Source organism: Eptatretus burgeri, chromosome 9, assembly GCF_056783735.1.
Source record: "Eptatretus burgeri isolate ZD-2024b chromosome 9, Ebu_testis_v1, whole genome shotgun sequence".
NCBI lineage: Eukaryota > Metazoa > Chordata > Myxini > Myxiniformes > Myxinidae > Eptatretus > Eptatretus burgeri.
In genome coordinates this window covers 92,365,858-92,388,651 of record NC_140969.1, presented here as the reverse complement: position 1 = coordinate 92,388,651, position 22,794 = coordinate 92,365,858, and the positions used below count along the sequence as shown (strand labels likewise).

Here is a 22,794-nt window from a genome sequence, read left to right as displayed (position 1 = left end):
GTGGGAGTTTGTTCCAAAAGCGGGGAAAAAAAAAAAGGAATGAAAGAGTGAAGGTGAGCAGTGATTCGTGATTTTGGTAGTTTTACCAGAAGGGGGTTGTTGGCGGACCTTGAGCGCTCTGCGGAAATGTGGTGGGGACAAATCGCAGAGAGAGCGAGGCTGGAGAGGAGATGTAGAAGACAAAGACCACCGACCAACCTGCGGTGATTGAGTGAGGACCAGACTCAGCCTCATTGCGGGAGATCCGAAATGCCTTGGTTTCCACAGCGTGAAGCCGAGAAAGGTGAGAGGCAGGAGCACCAGCCCAGAGGGGAGAGCAGTACTCCATCAGGCTGCGGAAGAAAGCTTTGTAAGTGGTCAGGAGCTCAGGTGGGCCGAGGAAGAACATTGCACGACGGAGGATTCCCAGTCAGCGACTGGCTTTGGAGGCGAGGTTTGAAATGTGGCTTTCCCAGGAAAGGTCATGGCAGATTGTGAGACCCAGAAGCTTGAAAGAAAGGACTTCTTCCAGAGGATTGCTGAGAAAGTGGATGGGGGGGGGGTTTCGAAATGGTGCTTTCAGAGAGACTTTTCAGAGAAAAACTGTTAGCTGGACAGATTGAGGCAAAAATTCACACATTCCTCATGACATCCTTTCACAAGTTTGTTAATTTCTAATTGATAGCTCACATGGTTTGGAAGCCATGTTGGATTCAAGAATTATATTAAACTCGAACTGCCACTTTATAACTGCTGGCAGTAATGACCGACCGGGTACCCAGACGTCCGCCTTTGATAAAACGTGAGACTTTGTCGATGATAGTTGCAAAGTTTCGCTTCAATAGGATAACTGGTTCCAGAGAAAACATTATTTAATAGTGATACAAATACAGCGTGGGACTGACGAGTTACAAACCAGGTAGTGTTAAATCTATTTATTACGTATACAGTTAGCCCTTTTTTCCTGGGGACATCATCGGTATCAATTGAATTGCTGTTCCTGTACCATCAAACGCATGCAGGTGCAGCCAAGTGAGCCTTCTGGAAAAAAAAATCAAAGTTTTCAAATTAATAAATAATTCTGCTTGCCAAACAGTGTGGCCGATCGGGTTGAAATTTTAAAACTGTTTCACATGTGGGCCAGATAATAATTTTGAAGTTTCACATATATTGACACAGCGGTTCCAGAGTAAACATTAATTAATATTTCCCCTTCAATCCAACATGGCTGCCAAACCCTGGGCCCAATCGAGTTGAAATTTCAAACCTTCATTCCACATGACTGTTCCATCATAACTCTGTTTCATATTTATTGATGCAGTAGTTCCAGAGTAAACATTAATTAATATTTTTCCTTCAATCCACAATGGCTGCCAAATGATGTAGTGCATCAAAAAAGTGGGGGGGGTTATTCGTCATGGAGAGTCGGTCATACCCGTGGAGTTTCGCCTCGATCTGTTCAGCCGTTTCATATAAGACTTTTCAATCCAATATGGCTGCCATACCATGTGACCTATTACAACATAAATTTAAATTCTTCCTCTAATGGGGTAGTGGATCATGCTTGTTAAGTTTCATGTTGATCAGCCAAGGTACAATTTTCTATCCAAGATGGAGGCCAAAGCATGTGACTTGTGACATCATAATTTTTACCATATATGTAGACATTGTTGTTTGATAGTTGCCAAGTTTCAACCTTATATTCACTATACTATATATATATATATTATATATATATATTCACAACCTTATATTCACTATACTATATATATATATTATATATATATTCACAACCTTATATTCAACCTCATTAACAACCTTATATTCACTGCTCCTGTGCAATATGTCTGAAATTTCCCTTTGATCTGACCAACCGTTCTGGAGAAGGTTATCGGGTAAATTCAATATGGCCGCTGAACCATGTGACCTATCAATAAGAAATTAACAAACTTGTGAAAGGATGTCATGAGGAATGTGTGAATTTTTGCCTCAATCTGTCCAGCAGTTCTGGAGATTTTTTAAAATTTATTAATTTTCAATCCAAGATGGCTGATGAACCATGTTACCTATGACATCATAAATTTATATTCTGCTTCCAATCGTGAAGTTTCGTGTTGATCGGATAAGGTGCATTTTTCTATCCAAGATGGCCGCCAAACCATGTGATGTGTGAAATCATAATTGTTACCTATGCAGGCTTGGGGGAAGATTACAATTGCCAAGTTTCACTTCGATAGGTTATGTGGTTCCAGAGAAAACATTATTTAATATTTTTCTTAAATCCAACATGGCTGCCAAACCATGTGACCCATCAATTATTCATTAACAAACTTATATTCCCTACGTGTGTTTAATATGTATGTGAAGTTTCCCCTTGATCTGACCAGCCGTTCTGGAGAAGATGTTTTAGGGTAAATTCAAAGTGGCCACCAAACCATGTGACCTATCAATTAGAAATTAACAAACTTGTAAAAGGACGTCATGGGGAATGTGTGTGTAAAGTTTCGCCTCAATCTGTTCAGCCATTCTGGAGATGTTTTTAAAAAAAATTCAAAACAAGATGGCTGCCAAACCAAGTCACCTATGACATCATAATAAATTTTTGCTATGGTGATTTGTTGTGTAGATGATGCTCAAGAAATTTCAGATTTTTCCCATGCAGCGTTCTACTTGACGAATTTTCACCGGCATACCGCTTCACCGATGACCACGAAAAATCACCCGTATTCCCCATGGGGAGCTCATTAAAATGTGTGTATCTGAAACCGTGCAATGGAAATTTTTTTTGCTTCAGAGTTCCAAATTTTATCGGTTTTTCAAGATGGCGCACATACCACGTGACCGATGACGTCATAATTATCAATTCAGTATGCTGTCAAAAAAGATACATACTATGAAAATTTCATGTCGATCGGACTTACCGTTCCTGAGAAAATGATTTTTAAAGCGAAAGAACCCGAAAATTGCCGGCGGAAAAAGAATAAATAAGAAATAAACAGAATAAAAACAATAGGTTACTCAGTCCATTAGACTGGGTACCCGAATAATGTTTTCTCTGGAACAACATATCCTATCGAAGTGAAACTTGGCAACTATCATACACAACAATGTCTACATACATGGTAAAAATTGTCACAAGTCACATGCTTTGGCCTCCATCTTGGATAGAAAAACGTACCTTGTTCGATCAACATGAAACTTCACAAGCATGATCCACTACCCCATTAGAGGAAGAATTTAAATTTATGTTGTAATAGGTCACATGGTATAGCAGCCATATTGGAGAGAAAAATTAATAACTTTAAAAGTCTTCTTCTCTGAAACGGATGAACAGATCGAGGCTAAACTCCGCAGGTATGACCGACTCTCCATGACGAATAAAGTTCTCGCCCCCTTTTGATGTACGACATATCGTTTGGCAGCCATAGTGGATTGAAGGAAAAATATTAATTAATGTTCACTCTGGAACTACTGCATTAATAAATGTGAAAGAGTTATGATGGAAAAGTCATGTGGAATGAAGGTTTGAAATTTCAGCTCTCTCGGGCCCACGGTTTGGCAGCCATGTTTGATTGAAGGGGAAATATTAATTAATATTTACTCTGGAACCGCTGTGTCAATATATGTGAAACTTCAAAATTATTATCCAGCCCACATATGAAACAGTTTTAAAATTCCAACCTGATCGGCCACACGGTTTGGAAGCCAGAATTATTTATTAATTTGAATTTGAGAACTTTTAGATTTTTTTTTTTCCAGAAGGCTCACTTGGCTGCACCTGCATGCATTTGATGGTACAGGAATAGCAATTCAATTGATACAGACAATGTCCCCAGGAAAAAGGGCTAACTGCATACGTAATAAATAGATTGAACACTGTGCTACCCAGTTCATAACTCATCAGTCCCGCGTTGTATCGAAGCAGGGCTGTATTTGTATCACGATTAAATGTTTTCTCTGGAACCACTTATCCTATCGAAGTGAAACTTTGCAACTATCATCGACAAAGTCTCACGTTTGGGTACTCAGGCATCACTGCCAGCAGTTATAAAGTGGAAGTTCTAATTATTATTATTGTTTGAGAGTTTCATCAGATTAGGTCATGTAAGTGTTGTAGAAAAAATCATGGGGTGAATGGTGAAATTGGATCGATAAACGCAGGGGGTCTAAACAAATCACGTGGTTATGTGAGAAGCACTTGGCTCTGGGAGGTGTATCGTCAAAAGTGAAATTATTTATTTTAAATAAGGATTGCGCAACATTTGGAAAAGGGAAGGTTGAAGTAAAATCGTGGAAGTGTGTGGTGAATTTGGACGGTAAACGCAGTGTGAAGCTGCTGGGTCGATGAAAAGTACCAGGAAGAGAGAGACACATGGTTACAGGAGGTGTAGAGATCAAAAGGAAACAAGGAAGATTATTATTTTTTGATGTATTTTTGAAGAACAGGAAAGATTTGGGAATGGAAGGTTGTAGATTGGAAGAAATCGTGAAGGTAATGGTGAGAGGGTCAGCTCAGCAGAATAAAGATGGCTTGCCGGCAGGAGGAAGGAGGAGGATGAAGAAGAAGAAGAATCGAGACTTGTGAGTGTGCAAGGAGAAAGGTCGTGTTTTTTTTTTTGATTTAAGACAAGCAATAGACTGTTTAGTTGGGAGGGATAGGGGATGTTGGGAAAGTGGGGAAGATATAAATTGAAGGTAATGGGGAGAAAATACAAATAAACACGATCGTACACCGAGGGGGGCGATGGATAGGCCTCAAGCACTCGGTAAGACAAGGTCGACGAAAACTCACAAAATAGCACGATTTTTGAAACAAAAACGAACTAGAAACACACAGTAACATGCAGGTAAGAGAATAAACAGTTAAAACGGGAGATAACAACTGGAAACTTAACTTTGAGATCGACAGCAGAGAGCCCTGAAGGAGACCTGCCAACGCTCCAAACCCAGAACTGGAAGTAACCAGAACCAAACTCTTGTACCTATCCATGAACATTTACCTTAACCCCTGCCCCGTCTGTCTGTCAATCACCAGATACTTGCTTGTGGTGTTTGTTTGCCTGGTCACTTACACTTCAGTTTGGCAACTTGATTGATTTTGTTGCTGCTTTTCTCCAACTGAGTTGCTGGAATCTACCCAATTGAATGCCATTTATCAAAAAAAATGTCTGCACACCTTATTTCTATCTTTGATTAAAATGTAAATGAGCAACTGATGCAATGAACTGTGTGCAGATCCTGGTTACGTGGCAACATCCATCCTTATGGTGCAATCTGGTCTCACCCTGCTGCAAGAACGGAGTGCTCTCCCCCCAAAGTAAGACTTTTTTATATACCTTGTTGAGGCTTGTATGAAAGCTAACACACATCAAGGGGGGCATGAGACAGGAGGGGAAGGGGAGGGAGTGGGAAGGACAAAACAGTGGGGAACAGAGACATTAGGAGATCTGTGGAAGGGAGAGGGATGGGACAGGGAACATGGGGAATAGAAGATGGACATTACAGGGACTTTCAGGAACGAAAGCAGGAAATTTGAAGGAGGTGGGCTTGGGTGGATTATCGGGGGTAGAAAAGATGGAGGATGATAAGAGGTGGAGGTGAACAGCTGTTTTGAAGGCGTGGAGGAAAGAATGGGAATGAATAGAGTGAGGGAGTTTATTCCAAAGGCGGGAAAAAAAGAGGAATGAAAGAGTGAAGGTGAGCAGTGATTCGTGATTTTGGTAGTTTTACCAGAAGTGGGTTGTTGGCAGATCTTGAGCGCCCTGCGGAAATGTGGTGGGGACAAATCGCAGAGAGAGCAGGGGGGGTGAGGCTGGAGAGGAGACGGTAGAAGACAAAGACCACCGACCAACCTGCGGTGATTGAGTGAGAGGCCCAGACTCAGCCTCATTGCGGGAGATGCCAATGATCCGAAATGCCTTGGTTTCTACAGCATGAAGCCGAGAAAGGTGGGAGGCAGGAGCACCAGCCCAGAGGGGAGAGCAGTACTCCATCAGGCTGCGGACAAAAGCTTTGTGTGTGGTCAGGAGCTCAGGAGGGCCGAGGAAGGACTTTGCACAATGGAGGATTCCCAGTCGGCGACTGGCTTTGGAGGCGAGGTTTGAAATGTGGCTTTCCCACGAAAGGTCATGGCAGATAAGTGAGACCCAGAAGCTTGAAAGAAAGGACTTCTTCCAGAGGATCGTTGAGAAAGTGGATGGGGGGGGGGGGGGTTCTAAACGGTCCTTTCGAAGAGACATGGTGAGATTTGTCCGGATTGAAAGACATGTTCCACGTGTTGGACCAGTTTGTGATTTTTATCCAGATCAGCAGTGAGCGAAGAAGCTGTTGCTTGCCCGTCTGAGGGACGACCGATGGTACGGCAGAGGGTGGAGTCATCAGCAAACAGATATAGAGGATTTTCCAGAGAGTCGGAGAGATCATTGATGAAAACCAGAAAAAGAACAGGGCCCAGAACGCTACCTTAAGGAACTCCAGCCTGGACAGGAAGAGGGGATGAAAGAACTCCATTTTGGGCCACACGGTGACTGCGACAGGAGAGGAAGTCTGCGAGCCATGAGTGGAGATGGCCTTGGATACCATGAGTTTGGTGGGCAGGGTGCCAGACTGTCAAAAGCACGTGATATGTCCAGGGATACAGCTTGGATTTCCTGTCTGGCATTGAGGGCTTCCATCCATTGTTGGGAGAGCAGAAGCAACATATCCAGGGTAGAGTGACCTGGTCTGAAACCAAATTGATGATCAGAAATCAAGCCATTGGCGAAGAGGAAGGATTTAATGTCAAGCGATGATTGATTCCGTAAGCTTGCTGATGATTGGCAGAAGGCTGATTGGTCTGTAGTTGCAGGGATCTGTTTTTGCACAGCGCAGTGATGTTTGCTGATTTCCAAGCAGATGGCAGATGGCCTTGAGCAAATGAGAGGGTGAATAGAACAGAGAGAGGGTGAGCAAGAGCAGAAGAGCAGGCTTTGAGGACACGTTGGCTGATGCCGTCTGGACCGGTTGCAGAATCTGAGTCAAGGTTTGACAGCAAGCTCTCCACCTTGTCAGGAGAAAAGGACACAGAGTCCAGGGACAGTTGGGTGCGACTGTGTAAGGTGGGTAGAGAAAGTGATGTGTTTTGGACACAAGATTTAGCTGCAAACACCGAGTTTAGGCATTCAGCTTTTTCATGTGCGGTATCAGCAGTGCTGCCATTTGAGGTAAGGGAGGGGATGGAGGGGGAACATACACCAAAAACAGATTTGATTAGATGCCACCAGGATTTTGAGGTGGGAGAGAGGTTTGAGAGTTCAGACTTGAGATGCGAAAGATGTTTTCTGGCTCTCCTGAGGGTAGATATACACTTGATCTGAGCTTTATGGAAGGAACTGAGATTACCCTCAGTTGGGTTTGCTTTCCATGAGGCAAAGGCAAGTTGTTTCAGGTCAACTGCCTCACCACAAGCTTCAGTGAACCAAGGGTAGGACAACTGAAGACGAGAGGGGATAAATCTTTGCATGAGGGAGAGCAAGTTTCTTTGAAAGAATTCCCAGGATGACTTGATGTTGGAGAAAGTAGCGATAGGGACACCAGTCTATAAGTTTGATGGCTGCTTGGAGACCCTGCCAGTCAGCTTGAGTGAAATGCCAGACTCTACGGCGGTGAGGTGGTTTTCTGATAATAGCCAGAGAGATGTCCACTTTGACAAGGACGTGGTCAGAAGAACTGATTGGATCGGAGGAAGAGCAGCAGATATTGTCAGGGAAATTTGTCAAAATCAGATCCAGAAGAGATGGAGTACCATTGGTTGAGATCCGGGTAGGGAAGTTGACCGATTGAGTCAGTCCCAATGAGCTGCATAAAGCTTTTGCTGAAGTGCCATGACAGGTGAGAGAGGTACCCACACCGAGCCATCTGGCATGATGACAATTGAAGTTGCCACATATGAGGAAGAGAGTTTGGATGAGAAGATAGAAGTTGGTCCATGTTTTCAGATAGTGAGGTGTAGATGGAGTCATCTCTGTTAGGTGGACGGTTCAGTACACATAAGCATGAGGTGGGAGTGGAGGGGAAACTGTAGCCAGGGTATTCCTGGGGGTGTTGGTGAGTGAGGGTAGTGCATGGAGAGTGAGGAATCAAGTTTGATGAAGAGAGCAACTCCTCTACCAGGGCAAGGCTCAGGTCTGTCAAACTGGAGGGAGTAACCAGGGAGAGATACTTGGGAGTCAGACACGTCTTGGGGGAGGAAAGTTTCTGTTGGGCAGATTATGGCTGGTTTATCAGTGGCAACCTCTGTGGAAAGATCTGAAAGGTTTGAGTGAAGGCCTCGGATATTTGAGGTCCATACTTTTAATGAAGAGGTAGGGGAGGAGGCTTTGGGTGCAGGGGTGGGGGAGGGGGAAGGTAGGACAAGGGGGAGGTAAGGAGTGTTGTTGAAAGAGTGTGGAGGATTGCAGAATAGCTAGGGGAGGGGGGCCGAATGAGGAGGAGAAAAGGCTCTGTGGTGCTGGGGGAGAGGGGGGGACAAGGGGGACAAGAACGCAGTTGAGGATTTGAGGAGGTTGAGTGAAGAGATGGAGGTGAGGGCAGTAGGAGGCAGCTTTGTGGATGGGAGTGGGGGCAACTTTGGGAAGGATGAATGAGGGGGATAAATGGAGGGAGTTTTTGAGAGAGGCTTGGAGGGAGAAGAGTTGGATGGTTGCTTTGAGAGTGAGGGGTGAGAGGAGTGAGTTGGCACTGAAGTTGGAAAAAAAAGAATGGTTGATGGAAAGCGAACATTCACAGCAAACTGGGGTTTTTTAAAGTTTTAGGTCAGTTTTGCGATTAAACACATTTCTTGAGGGATGCAATATAGGCAAATTCAGAGACTTGCAATTGCTGTTGGGTTTACTTAACCACATTTTCACAAGGAAGGTGGTGGGCTAAGGGGAGGCTTCTGACCGTGTGTGGTGGTTTGGTTGTATGCAGAGGTGGGGTGTATACACCCGGTATTGCTTTTGGTGGGACCAGTCTGATCAAGCGCCTGATCAAGCACGGCATGCACTTTTCTGTGCTGGCTGGGCCGAAATAGGACCTGTCTGTGCTGGTAAGAAAGGGAGGGTGCAGCCATGGGTCTTACAATATGAAAATATACATTGGTTGGGTGAAGCAAAATAAAACAGTTTTGAAAACAAAACAACCTTTATTAAATTAACATTTAAAATACTTTTTTAACCAAAGCTAAGATTATTGACATTACCAATATGTACCAAGTTGAGGAAAGCTTGAAAAAGTGAGGGTGAGCTTTTTGTTGTAGATGTTATACTTTTAAAAATACACAGGATTTGCTGATGAAGACCCAAAGGCATACTTACTGTCCTTGCATTTGCCTGCTTTGTGGAAATAACATCACCTTTGACATTGATCTCTTGCTCGGTTGAGCTTTAGTTTAAACGAGTAAAATCTTGCAGAGCAACATCCATCAAGCATTCTCTCGCTCTGTTAAAGCAAAGTTCCAGCAGTTGGAAGCTCTAACTTCCAGATCCTGCAGGTGTCAAGCATTCTCTAGCTCTGTTAAAGCAAAGTTCCAGCAGTTGGAAGCTCTAACTTCCAGATCCCGCAGGTGCTTTCTTGGTGGGACCAAGCTTCCTGCGAGTGACCGGGCGTGGCCAGAGAGTCCGGTTTCTCAAGGTCATCCTGTTGTTCATGCTCGTCCGGGACTGCTTTCCACGTTGAGGCCACATTGCTGAAGATGCCAACGGAGAGATGAGGTTGAGTTCTTCGTCAATCATCAATGCCTTGTTCCTGTTAGTAACAATTTAAATGCTTTACTGGGTGTTTTATTGTGGATGAGTACATTGCTGTAATCTGATAAATGCACAATAAAAATTAAAAAAAAACTGCTTTGTTAATAGGATGGTAATGTAAAGACAGTAAAGGGAATGGGTCAGCTGAATAAGCTGAATAAGAGCTCTGTCAGGGGACAGAAAGGTGGTGAACTGCCTACCGGTAGGCGAAATGAAAAGTGGGATTGAATTACTTTGAGAATGTAGTGCATGGCAACCATATGAAGCCAATTGGTCAAACACAACAGTCCAGAGCTGAACCTTCTCTGCCAACTCTTCAGAGAAACTTACAATTTGGGGGGGTACTAAACAAATAGCTATTTGATGAAGGTAGCTCTGCGATTGCATCGTCAGGCACTGCCATTTTCTCTGGATTTTCCTGTTACTCCACCCTCAGGAGTGAGCGGAAAATTTGATTGGTCGGCACGGCCTAACTTTGTGTCGGTCTGAAACTGAAGGTTTTTGGAAGTGCAAATGAGGTGATTTGTGTTTTACAGTGTTCACATATATCATGCGATTGAGATAAGATAAAAGTTTGAAAGGCTGTAGAAAAACAAAAACCGTTCAATTTCACTGCTGTTGATACACCGTCTTACAACGCCTTATTTATTAACACCTTCAATTATAATTAATTTGTGTCCTTGATAGTTAAAAATTCCCGTTTGGAATGATTTTTCAATTTTGTTTTAGTGCCAGGCTCAGACTGAGTAAAAAAATAAATAAATAATTACCTTACTCTGTGCATCCCCACTCTGGATGAGACTTCCAACAAATTGCCAAGTTTGGCCAACTATCAATTGCAATTAAATAGTTCCTCGATCAGACAGACAGAGAGTGAAACAATTATTAAATCTCACTGCGCCACACGTGTGGAGTAAAACGGTGGTTTAAGAAAAAAAAAACCAGTGACAAAGCAGCTGGTCCCCACGCTTCTACTTGGTGTAGAAATACCAGTGGTGTTGAGCTTTTGGTTCCAGGAGACAAGCCAGTAAGCAAATCGACCTCGCATCTATCGGGGAGCAGTACTTCAAATTACGGTCAAAGGCCCTGGAAGCTGTGAGTGCTTTTGATTTCCCAAGGACTTGGCACAAGTGGATTCTCAGGTTGGAGTGACATTGATCTGATCAGAGATAGATTAAGGTGAGACCCAAAATCTCATCTTCCAGTGGTTGATGAGAAATATATATAGTTTTACAATCCTTGGAGATGTAGGATAAGATTAACCCTTTGAATCCTGAGCTCTATGGACTTGTGGCTCCCCATAGAAAAATGCAGCCGCTCACTTATATGGAGGTTTGAATCGCGGCCGGTAAACCGGCCACTCCAGTATTTAAATATTTGACTAGCGGCCAGTAAAACAGCCGCTTGGGTTCAAAGGGTGAAGACTCATTTGGATTGAATGAAATTCATTTCAAACCAGCATCTCATCCTTTCCAGGTGAGTGGGAAGCAACCACTCATCTTATGGGTGGGATGGAGGTACTTTACAGCATAATGTGGAATCTACAATAAGTAAGAACATTTGGGGGGGTCATTTGTATATGAAGAAGAAGAAGAAGACTGGGGCACTCCAGCCTCCACTGAGAGGAGGGGTTTTTGGTAGGTGACAAGCCACATGAAGGTGCCCTTGGAAGAGGAAGAAAACTTGGCAAGCAGAGCAGGTATGTCCTGCTCTTGCTTGACTCACCACCTCCAATCCATGAGAGCAGCAGCAATATCTAAAATAGAGTGCCCATGACAACAGCGTGATGTGAAAGATCCCATGGTCTTTGTGAAGTCAGTGTAAACCAATTCCTGCTCTAACCTACAGGAGGTACCATCAGCATACATCCACACTTGTTGCACACAAAATGATCGTCGAGATGTTAAACGTCCCTGTGACCTGAAGGTGTCGTGATCCTGGTGCTTGGGAAGAGACGAATAATGTCAAAATGAAAAAAGCTTGAGATTTCCAACATATTACGAGTAATTTAAAACATGCTCCAGAATTGTTCCTGACCTTTTCATCTTTTGCACATTCTCATGGAGTTGGGATGGAAAACGATTTGACACAAACAGCCATGGAATTCATAAATCGAACGAGTACAAACGACATCTCATTGAGATTTGGAGGTTCTTTCAACGACACAAAAAGTTGTTCAACATACCTGTTCTTTTTAACACTCTTTTCAGCTGATGCTTTGACCTTCTGTTTTCTTCCTGTGGACCGTTGAACCTCCTCAACCCCATCCTTGGTCTGCAAAAGGTGACAAATGAGATTCCAATGCAAGAGATGGCAGGTGCTCTTAAAATTTCTGAATCAAGCAAATCAGCTGGGATTGGATGACAACTATAACAAAATGTCCCACTTTAATCGTTTTGATGCAAGAGACGGAACAACACGACGACACGGTTACAGTGGTGTTTCACAAGTTGAGTGGAAACGACATCGGTTTCCTTGTTATCGCAACATTATATCAAACGCTTGGTGTTCACAGCTGAAAATCAAGTCTGCATATACAACGAAAACAGCACTCAGTGGAGCGCATGCCTCCCATCCACCAGGCTCAACAACTTACATTTTGTACCCCACCTATTAGACCATGTGGAGGTACTCGCTATTACCTTCAGAAAATGATTTTCGTTGTGCAGATCACCAATCTGGATGAAATTTGGCATACTTAAAGAATTTTAGACGCCGAGTCCAAATCCACTTGTTTCCACGTCGAGGATGTGACACAATTGGTCATTTTTGGCAATTAAAGATACACCGAACATAAAAGCACAATTTTGACACAGAAATGAAGAATCAAGGTTAGACTGATATGTATGTCAAAGAAAACTCTTGTGAGGTCTTGAAATCATACAATATGTTTATACAGAGTTATATATTATCAAAGAAAACCCTATTCACTGTTATTAAAGATGTTTATAATTAGAGGTCGTAAACCGAAGCAGTTACATATTTTTACCGGCCAAAAACGTCTGGACCGACCAGACAGGCCTTCAGGTTGACCAAGGCAACTTTTTGCTAAAAAGGCAGCCACACTGGCTACTAAAGGTAGTTACATTGACTATTAAAGACAGTTACATTGGCTATTCCAGATTAAATCAAAGACAAAGAGACTGCGCGACTCAGCCTGATGAAAAGTAGAACCGCCACAAGAAGATTACTGTCTTAGAACTCCAGTATTTCTTGCTCTGAAGCGGTTGCTGAACTTGGCTCTTGACTGCTGCTATTACAAAACTCAAGTCCACTATTACATGCTAACCAACCTGAATACTACTGTGTAGTAGATTACCACAGCAAAAGCAGTGTGACACCTGCATTCACAGTTCGTCGTCGGAATAATCGTCAGTTCTGCTTTCATCATCCATAAGTTCCATTTCTGTTCATCATTGGCGCAGTTTTGACACCCACAGCACTCTGCGCAGGACAGTCCTTTTGACCGGCAAGAACACTAGTTGGTCTCGCATTTTCTCTTCTTGCAATTACATTTCGTCGCCTCTTAACAGTTCCTTCGGCACTGGTGGTTTGTTCAGCCAGTGAAGTCGGTGCTCCGTTGCGTTCCATCCATCCGTGAAATGTAGGAGAAGGGCTTCTATAAACCTCTCAGTCACGTGGTGGTGGATCGCAGACTGATAGTTCACTCTTTTGCAATGCAGTGTCAGAGTGTCGCTTGTAGGTGGCAACTTCTGTTCTCCCAGCGACTGGCTGCAGAATAGCTTGTAGCGAGCCTCATCCACACTCTTGATGGTCGACCGATTGTACATGGCGCAGACTAATTGTTCCAGGTTGTGAATGATATTCTGATCTCGCGTGAATTCTCGACCAATGCTCCCGAAACAGGTGATGAGATGGGGACCCTTCATCATCAAGTCGAATGGTCTTGTTTTGCCCTTACCATGGAATGCACTGGTGGTATCACTTCCCGTGAAATTGTGCAAACCTATCAACGCATCGCAGACAGAACTTTCCAAGGCATTACTCAGCTTCCTTATGTCAACGACGATAATGTCCTTGGGACTTCCTGTGACCAGATGGAAATTTCGCGCCCGAATCGACTTCGAGTGAGCCAATGCCAACACAAACACATCGGTGTCGAAACTCTCTATGCGCACCGACTCTTCATTCTGTCCTGCGTGAGCGGCATGTAGCAGGAGCTTCGTGTCAGCTTCGTCATGGTCACATTCAAGTTCAGGTACTGACGACACAGTCATGACACCATTCGACGCCTCGATTTTCTCACATTTGCCGGCATGACTGACGTACAACAGCATGTCACCCAGTTTTGATGGAGAGACGTTTGTCGTCCACAATTCGGCGATGAACTCTATCAACGCCTCCTTGTTGGCTCCGCTCAGGAGATAATTGGCCCAGTTTTGGAAGGGCTTGATCACATCTGCAGATGGTTCGTACCTGAAGATCGCCCGCTCATCTGGCATGCTCCAGGCACTTGATGCTGATACTTGGGTAAGTATCAAACACCATGTCCAGTCTCGAAGATTGGTTATGTCGTGCTTTGGCCACTACGATGTTCAGCACCATCTCTTCCAGTTTGCCGAAAGTGTTATGCAGTGAACCAGCCTTTATTGCCTGAATAATGGCCATTCCATCCACAATTGTTGCACCTTGGATAGGCCGAGCGTCCACACGGCAATCGGGCCACAGTTTCAGTATATGGTTGTGGAGTTTGGCTTTGTCCGTCTTAGCAATCGAACCATCACCGGATGCCAACGGGAAAGATATGTTCGCCAGTGGGTACGCGAGCAGATCGAGGAGTGTTACATTGCTTTACTCGCCAATCAACAGCAGTCGTGTGAAAAGACGACGTTCATTCGCAATTTCAACCTTCGGCGTCTGCTGGTAGGGAGTCGCCAACTTGCCTCGCGCCTTTGAGAAAGTTGCCAATTTGGCCTTCGAAATCGGACCTCACCCGAGAGAAGCCGATCACGCATGAATTGCACGACAGCATTCTCTCCCTTGACATACGCGTTCATCAAGTCCGCGGAAATGGCTGGCGGTGCGAAGACACCTGAACTAATATTGACGAGTTCAAGGTGAGCGCCGGAGAAAGGGTTAATCATTTGAAGTACTGTGTCCATCACTTGTACCACCACTGCTTCGTTCTTCTTCGAGCTCGACACATCCAAATCCTTTCTCGTTCGGGGCTCGTTGTGGATACCCGCCATGGACTCTCATTTCCTTGCGATTTCCGCACGTGCTGGTTGGGACAGGATCCACTTCTTCACAGCTGTGCTTTTCTGAGTGTAACCAATGATGCCTCCACTGGTCTTGCTGTCCCTATTTAAAGTCTGCTCTATGATCTGATCACACGCAACACTACTAAATCCATAACGAGTATGCCGTTGGGCAGTGCATTTGCCGTCCATGAACGCTTGATAGGTGTCTGGGTGGGAGTGAACTAGCCCGGCCATTTCCAGCCAGTAAACGGGTAAGTACCTTGCATAGTTTAGGTGATCGTACGCAAAGTACCAGGGCATTGACGCTCTCGTGATCGCAAGGTGTTTCGGCCAGTTCGAAGTACGAGTTGCCCGTATAAGCTATAGTGCTTGCTCCACCATTTCCAAGTAGGGCCATGTAATGTCCACACTTTGGTGTTTGTCAGGTCATCCCTCACCATTAGTGCTCCCGAGTATAGAACATGTAAATTGAGGCCTGAGTCACCCTGCTGTGGACCCTGGCTGGCTTCATCCTCTGTAATTGACTCTTTCTGTTGTAGAGCTACTGTCTACAACAGCAGCCTGAGCAAAGGAACCAATATCAATGTCCTTCATGTACACCACTTCGCTCTCAGACATTTTTGGTGGACGATAGAAAATCATGTCTGGGTACCGTTCCTGCAGTCTTTTCTTCAGTCTTGTTGCCTGGTAGTTGGCCTTATCCTGACCTTCGCATACTCTGAATCAGTCATTGAACATCTCGCACAACTTCTTCATATGTTTAGATTGCTTTCCATCAATGAGTCTTTCCTGGATGTCACAGAAATGAGTCACAGAAAATGTCAAATGTTGAGTCAGAGTTCACTTTCTGAGTTTGGAGTTTACTTTGACTGTCTGTGGTATGTGTCATTCACATACTCGTAATAACATTTATGGTGATAAACTTCCAGCGCCACACAGACTTTATCCTTTATAGTTGTCATGATTCTCACATCACGTTCATCTCTCCTCTGCTCAGCAGTTTCCCTCAGCTTTCCTCCATCCTGTGTTTCTGTCAGGGACAACTGATCACGTTGAGATTTTCCTTTGACACGGATGATTTTGTCTTTTTTTCTGGCATATCACACAAATTCTTGGCAGTATACCAGCTGATTTGCCAGCCACCCTTTCTACAGAGGTTCTGGGGGATTTTCTCCGAATTTTGTGGTATGTCCCTCTTCTTCTAGTCCGCCCACCACCTCACTGGCTCGATCAGAAACTGCAGTCGTGCTGGCTTCTGATTTCCTTTTCCTGGCTTCAGTGCGTTTTATATGATCCTTGTTACAAAAACGACGCATAACAGAACCGGTGATGGCCGGCATTGGCAGGAGGATCAGTCATTGGCAGCAGTTTCATAATTTGATCAGCCAGCAAACGGCATTTGTAGATAGTTTCACTATCTGTGGCGTCGCACCAAGCCTTCGCACACTCACATACCTTACGCCAGCTCTTATCCGTGAATTACGTCACTTTCTCATCATCCTCCCCGCTCAAGTGTATAAAACCGCATATTTGGTTGTTGAAAGACCAAAAATCACTCAATCACCAGACAACCATGGGCGCCGCCATCTTGATTTGTTTCCTGGTCGTTTCCTCCACGATTAGAAGCATGCCACGCCCACTTCACGGCGGTAATTTCAAATGGTAATAACTGTCGGTGTGTCAACTTGTGCATATGGAAACAAGTAGGAATTTCAATGGTGTGTTCTCATGAATGTGCAGGGTGAATTTCGTTTAGATTGGTGATCTGCACAACGAAACTGAACGAACCGACCCACCTCCACATGACCTATATAGGCCGGATATAGATCCGGACCTGAACCAAAATCAAATCTGCTAAGTTCTTGTCACCCACCCAACTTCTTCACCCACTTTTGTCATAACTAATCCACAACTTTTTGAAATATCTTGCTGTGTCGTGTTTGACTCCATCTTTCAATGGTGAAACCGCATCAAAAAATATATAAGATTAAAAGATTCTCTGATACCAAAATCGAATCACTTCTTCCTTGTCACACACCCAACCTGTCTACCACCTTTTCAGATATCCTCCTCACAGACAACCAAACAGACGGGTGAAAACATAACATCCATCCACCTTCAGTGGCGGAGGGTAAGATCGCCACACTTGAAGTTAATTTCCCCACCGAATCAATGAAGCACATCTATTATTAAAAGGCCAAAAACCAGAGCATCATCTGCCCATTCTTGGGATTACTTGAGTACATTCAACACAGACATAAAAAAAAAAAACACTTGGCGATCCAAAAATAAATGAAAACAAGACTCTCCCCGATCCGCAAACGTACCCGATTGGCTGGGTTCAGGTGTGGAGGTGAGAACGTATACTCCAACAATGGTTCCGTGGCTGCCTGTGCGGCAGCTGCAGAGAGTTAAACGCAGGGAGAGGAGAGGAGAGAAGGTGCAACAATGACGTGAAGAAAAAGATACAGTCTATCTCGTTTCGTGCTTCACAACTCAAAAGCATTAAATCGTCAAAACCAGCTACAGGCCTTTGAAAGTGCCTTTCACTCATTTACTTTTGATCAGAGGGATTTAAAAACAATAATAAATAGCTTAGAAACCTAAACGTTAAAATATGCAAAACTAGAAATGGAATTTGACAAATGTGTTGATTGATACGCCTCCAACCATGTCAGATGTCAACCCACTTAGGTCAAATGATAGACCACGAGAGAGAAAAGTAGAAGAGAGACGTCAGATATTTCTAACTCGAGCTATGATCTGCAAAATGATTCTCAAAGGGCACGTAACCTTTTGAACCCCAAGATTGAATCAGTTCATGTTTGTATTACCGTCCATACTTGTGCCAAGTTTGGTTGAAATCCCTTCAGTGGGTGTCCCATTGTCTTAGCAACGAACCCGAAGAATGGACACAAACTAGGATAGCCGGTCGGACAATCCGTAAATGTAATACCTCTGGCCTTCGGCTGCAGAGGCATAAAAATCAAATTACATAAGAAAACAGCAATACCACATGGAACTTTCAACGGGACCACCAAGCTCAAACATTAAAAAAAGAGGAGTGATTACACAATTTAATAAGAGATGTTATCTTATTATAATAATATTTCATTTCATATCGTGAAATAAATAAAAATCCACTTAAACATGGAAAGAACATGATTGCAAAGTACTATTTCGAAATAAACAAACCATTCTACAAGCAAGATTAGACTTTGTACAAGGCAAGGAAGAGGGACAAGTACAACGTCGAAATAAGTAGTCGGCGAAACGACCGCACAACTTTGGGATTATATTCTTCTTCGTGTTAAAACAAAGTGCTTTTCTGGTGTTCTGTAACTCACCCCGCTGTCGTGCACAAGACCTGGTGACAGGAGGAGAGAAGACAAAGGTAACTTTTTCAGGCTTGGCAGGGGTTGCAGCCTGTCCAGCTAAGCCTTGTTCTTCGAAGGGCGTGTGACGCGACTTCGAGGTTTGAGTCGAGATAGAATGCACGGCAGGAGAGGGTGTCATGAGTGGCAGACTTAGTAAGAGTTTGGAATTGGATTTAGGTGTATCCGTTGCAGACCGAAAGCTGCTCCGCCTTGAGTCTTGTCGATTTTCTCGCAAAACATCGTTGGAATCTTCCTTCATTCCCGCTAGCGTACTCTTTGAAAACAAATTCTTCCGAAAGCGAAGTGATCTCCTCGGTGTGGCCAAATTTATTACCTCATTACTTTTGCTTGTGGACAAAGACTTCAACTGGCGCTCGGCATCACAATGGCTAATGGACAACAGCCGCATACTGCGGCGTCTGGAAAGTGGGGTTTGGCCCGTCACACCTTGCTGACGTTTCGGAGTTTTCTGCTGGAGCGTTTCCATTGTGCAGTCCTTTCCGATAACGGATGCAGGTGAGGGGGCCACTGTTGAGTCACGAATACTTTTCACCGATACTTCAGTCAGTGAGAGAGAGGCAGTATCCGAAGGCAAGGCAGTGTCCGAGGTTGAGGCAGTATCCGAGGGTGAGGCATTGACTGAGCTCTGATCCACTTGCAGAGCCGACAAGTTTGACGTGTCCTCTGGTTTCAAATTTTCAATCTCTTCGTCTTCCTCTTCCTCTGTCAGTGGAAGGTGTAAATGAAATTCTTCATTTTTGTCATCAATCGGAGTATCATAGTCGTCGTCATTCTCATCCTCGTCATCATCCTCCTTCTCCTCCTCTTCCTCCTCCTCCTCCTCCTCCTCCTCAGACGTGGTGTATTGCAGGTCATGCAATGCATCTTCAATCTTGCTTGTTGAAGATCTGCAAACAATTGGTACTGAACTCACCATTAATGTTCTGTGCCCTCAAATGGCCCTTCCTTTAATTTTTAATCATGGAAGGATCAAAAGTAAGATTCCATCACATAAAGGAAAAGTTAAATGGTCAAGTTAAATGGTCAACTTATCAAGATTCCCATATTTAACATTCTGAGATAAAGATCATGATGTTGGTGGATGGAATTTTGGTTCAAGGCACAGAGAAGGTCGTGCTGTTGGAACCGGAGGATGGATGACAGACCAAGCGCTTCAGTGTGAGCCAGGTTTACAAAATATGCCTTGTGCATAAAAAGACAAATAGATTGTGATGAAGAACACGTGGGGTGCTGATGCCAAATATATCAGGAAGGTGAATCATTTTGATACGTTTTCAAAAGGTTTTAAAGGAAAAAGCATTTTCTTCAATGAAGACAATGACAAAATGAAAGAGGAAAAGGAGAGATTTAAGGAAATACAAGCAGAAGTTGGAATAAGATTGTGTTTGGAATGAAAGTTTTTTGGGGTTTTTTAAAATATATTGTTACGGCTGTGGAAATTCGCAAACCACCATAAAGGGCCCGCAGGTGAGATATCTCTGTAAGTACATGTGTAGTTAGCCCCACCCGTTGTATAGAGGGAATTTAAGTGATTCATTCGGGCTGCGACGCTTTGAGATAGCCGTTTTTCTGTTTTATCTTTATTTTGAACCAACCACGTCTCAACCGCCATCATACAACAACCACCACGCCAGCCATCGTCACCAACGACAACCACGCTCCAACAATGCCAACAGCCACGACCTTTACAACTCAATCCCGCAAACATCGCATCACCGTCATTCCCAAACGGCACCATAACCATCAAACCACCACCGATAAACCCTCCACCACCCTCACCTCTCTCCTTCTACGGCCATTCCCGCACCACCTGTGAACACTGAGCGTCGGGCTGTCTTGGGCTCGTTCAAGATAACGCACCGAGCCGCGAGTGCAAATAGTGGCCTTTCCGAGGGAGAATTCGGATCAAGAACGCTACACGCCCACTTCTGATCTGTCCAATTAGCAAGCGCGGAGCGGCTTGGCCCCGCCTCCAGGCGCGTCTGTGTGAAATCGATATATGCAAATTCTAGGATCAGGGGAGGTTCACGCCCACTTTTCCTCCGTTCAATTGGAGAGCGCGGCTTCGCCCCCGAGGTCATCCTGATCCAGAAATTTGCATATTGTTTTCTCCTGCCGGCCTATAAAACGGCGAGCGCAAGGCGAATCATGGCAGAGTGTGGCAGTAGCAGTGTGTGTCGGTAGGGCAGAGTGAGTCGAGTCATCGGTGTGGCCGAGAGTGGAGTCGGGTGGCAGAGGCATCGAGTTGGGTTTTGCAGTCGGCTGAGGAGAGTTGTGGGAAGAGGCCAAGGAGCTCGGGTCCGAGGCGAGAAGGACGGCGGTCGGCGACGAGGTCGCGGTGTGAGATCGCTCGTCGCGGCACCCAAGCCAGCCAGCCATTCTCCCTCCCCCAGGGCATCAACAATTCCCCCTTTCCCCCGCGCTGAGATAGTGCAACAAGGGGGCCCCGTTCCCACCCCACTCCAAACGTCATGCCAACGAAAGCCGCCAAGGAGCACGGAGTCGGGGCACAGCCACGTGGCCACATCTGCGGCTCATCCGCCAACGCGTCACGAGGACGCGGGTAGGACCCCCCGGTCTCGCGGACCTGGCCGCTCCTTCAGGTCACGCGCGCATATTGGCCTACAGGCCCGTCTGCCCCCTTGTCTATGAGGGTGGCTTCTTTCTTTTGCTTTTGAGTAAATGTGTGTTGGCACCGTCTGTAAAGTAGAACTGTATAAGTGTTGCCGTGTGTGCGCGTAGTCGGTAGTAACTCTGCGTTGTTGTTTCTTTTGTTGTAACTGCTATATGTGTATTTTGACTGTTTGGCTGTATATGTGTGCTTTCCGTGTGTCGCGTAATAAATGTGCATTGTGTGAACTGTTTTCCTGCTTCGCTTCATCTTTTCTTTATTGACCCTCCATCCTGCTTCACGTAAAGGGTTCGTAGTGGGCTTAATACGCCCGATAATTAATCGGAACCGTCGAGGCAGACGATAACACCGCTCGGTTATCCCGATAGCACGGAACGGACTGCTTAAGCGGTTCGTGTCTGGAGTCGGCCTGTGGCGTGGTGCGATCGCCCGGTCGACCATTCGCGCAGGTACTTAGGTAGATCGAATTTGGCAAGCGACCCTATCCTGCGCGGGTGGGCAATTGGCACGGTCGTGGTGAGGTTTAAACCCCCACCTGTGACTAGCTCCCGGCGTTGGTCCGAGAGGGTCACGACTGAATTGTCCGTCCGGTAGGCGACATGCCGCGATTCGAGTCACGTGGCCGTCCGCACGCCGGCGGGCGCGAATTCGCAACACTGGTGTCAGAGAGCGGGAAACAAACTCTCCTGTCTCCAAGCTAAATTCACGGGGAATCGGTTCAGGGGTGGGAGGAGCGACCCCCGATTCCCTCCAAATTACGAGCAATTTAAATTAACCCCTTACGAGACATAAGAAGGAGTCTCAAGGCGAGCGGGAGCCGGGGGTATTAGAAATGGATTTAGAATGTGTAGAATCCATGGCCCAGGATGAGATCCCCGTGCAGGAAATGCTTGTTGTGCAGGACGAACTCCCCCAACCAAACCCAGAGCCCGAAATGGGTGCAGCGGCGGCCGCAGTGTATGACACTTTCCCTCCCCCTCTCCGCCAAAACCCCCCGATCCTTGCCGAATCGGCTCAGCCGAATGCACCTGACATGGCCCAGCTATGCGCCATGCTGACGGCAATGAATGCGAAGATGGATACAAACACAAATGAAATGAAAAACAAAATAAAAGGCATGAATGCGAAGATGGATACAAGCACGAACGAAATAAAAACAAATGTGTGCAGGATGAATAATCAAATGAATGCGAATTTACAACAGATAAAGAACGGAATGAAAGAAGAAATGGAAAAAATGCGGGGTGAGACGCAGAACATGGGCCGAAGCCTGCAGGTGGGCATGAAGGCAATAACCGGGGAGCTCAAAATGGCGACGCCACGTGCTGGAACGAACGAGCTGGGGGGAGTGCAACGGCTGTCAGGCCCGCAATGGAGGCGGGTGAGGGCAAAATAATTTGGGGGACGTGTTGGGCGAGAAGCGTGACGGTGACACAGAGGGAAAAATTAAATGGGGTGACCGAAACGTGTGAGACGAGACACGAAGTTACGACAAAGGAAATAAAAATAGTTGAGACACGGGAGATAGAGGGTGAATTTGACGGGGTTGAAGACGAGCACACACACACAGAGTTGGTGGAGGACCATGAGGGGGAGCTGGCGGACTGTTTAGGGACCCGGTGCGAGCAGTTGGATAGCCTCCTCCAGGAACGAGGGGAGGGAGTATGCCCCCTTGAGGCGACTCACGACCAGGCGGGTTCGGTCGTGCTTTGCGAGGTCGAGGGGAGGAGTGCTGCGAACGGGTGCACGCCGAGCTTGGGGGGTAGAGAGACCCCGGAAAGCCTTGTGGTGGCACT

General features: G+C 45.3%; 2 protein-coding genes across 5 annotated transcripts in view; one reads left to right on the top strand and one right to left on the bottom strand.

The window, feature by feature from the left end:
• SCCPDH (saccharopine dehydrogenase (putative)) overlaps positions 1-9,648 on the top strand; it is a 41,262-nt gene extending 31,614 nt beyond the window's left edge. The window contains exons 11-13 of the mRNA XM_085896120.1: positions 5,215-5,296; positions 8,929-9,046; positions 9,563-9,648. Of these exons, the coding sequence (XP_085752246.1) occupies positions 5,215-5,296; positions 8,929-9,031 (185 nt within the window). The 3' untranslated portion in view covers positions 9,032-9,046; positions 9,563-9,648. The remainder of the gene's footprint in view (positions 1-5,214; positions 5,297-8,928; positions 9,047-9,562) is intronic.
• AHCTF1 (AT-hook containing transcription factor 1) overlaps positions 9,121-22,794 on the bottom strand; it is a 160,212-nt gene continuing 146,538 nt past the window's right edge. For all 4 annotated transcript variants that reach the window (XM_085896115.1, XM_085896119.1, XM_085896116.1 and 1 more), the window contains exons 33-36: positions 18,316-19,253; positions 17,296-17,369; positions 11,932-12,020; positions 9,121-9,744 (exon numbers count right to left, since the gene is read on the bottom strand). In XM_085896115.1, coding sequence (XP_085752241.1) covers positions 9,543-9,744; positions 11,932-12,020; positions 17,296-17,369; positions 18,316-19,253 — 1,303 coding nt within the window. In that variant the 3' untranslated portion in view covers positions 9,121-9,542. The remainder of the gene's footprint in view (positions 9,745-11,931; positions 12,021-17,295; positions 17,370-18,315; positions 19,254-22,794) is intronic.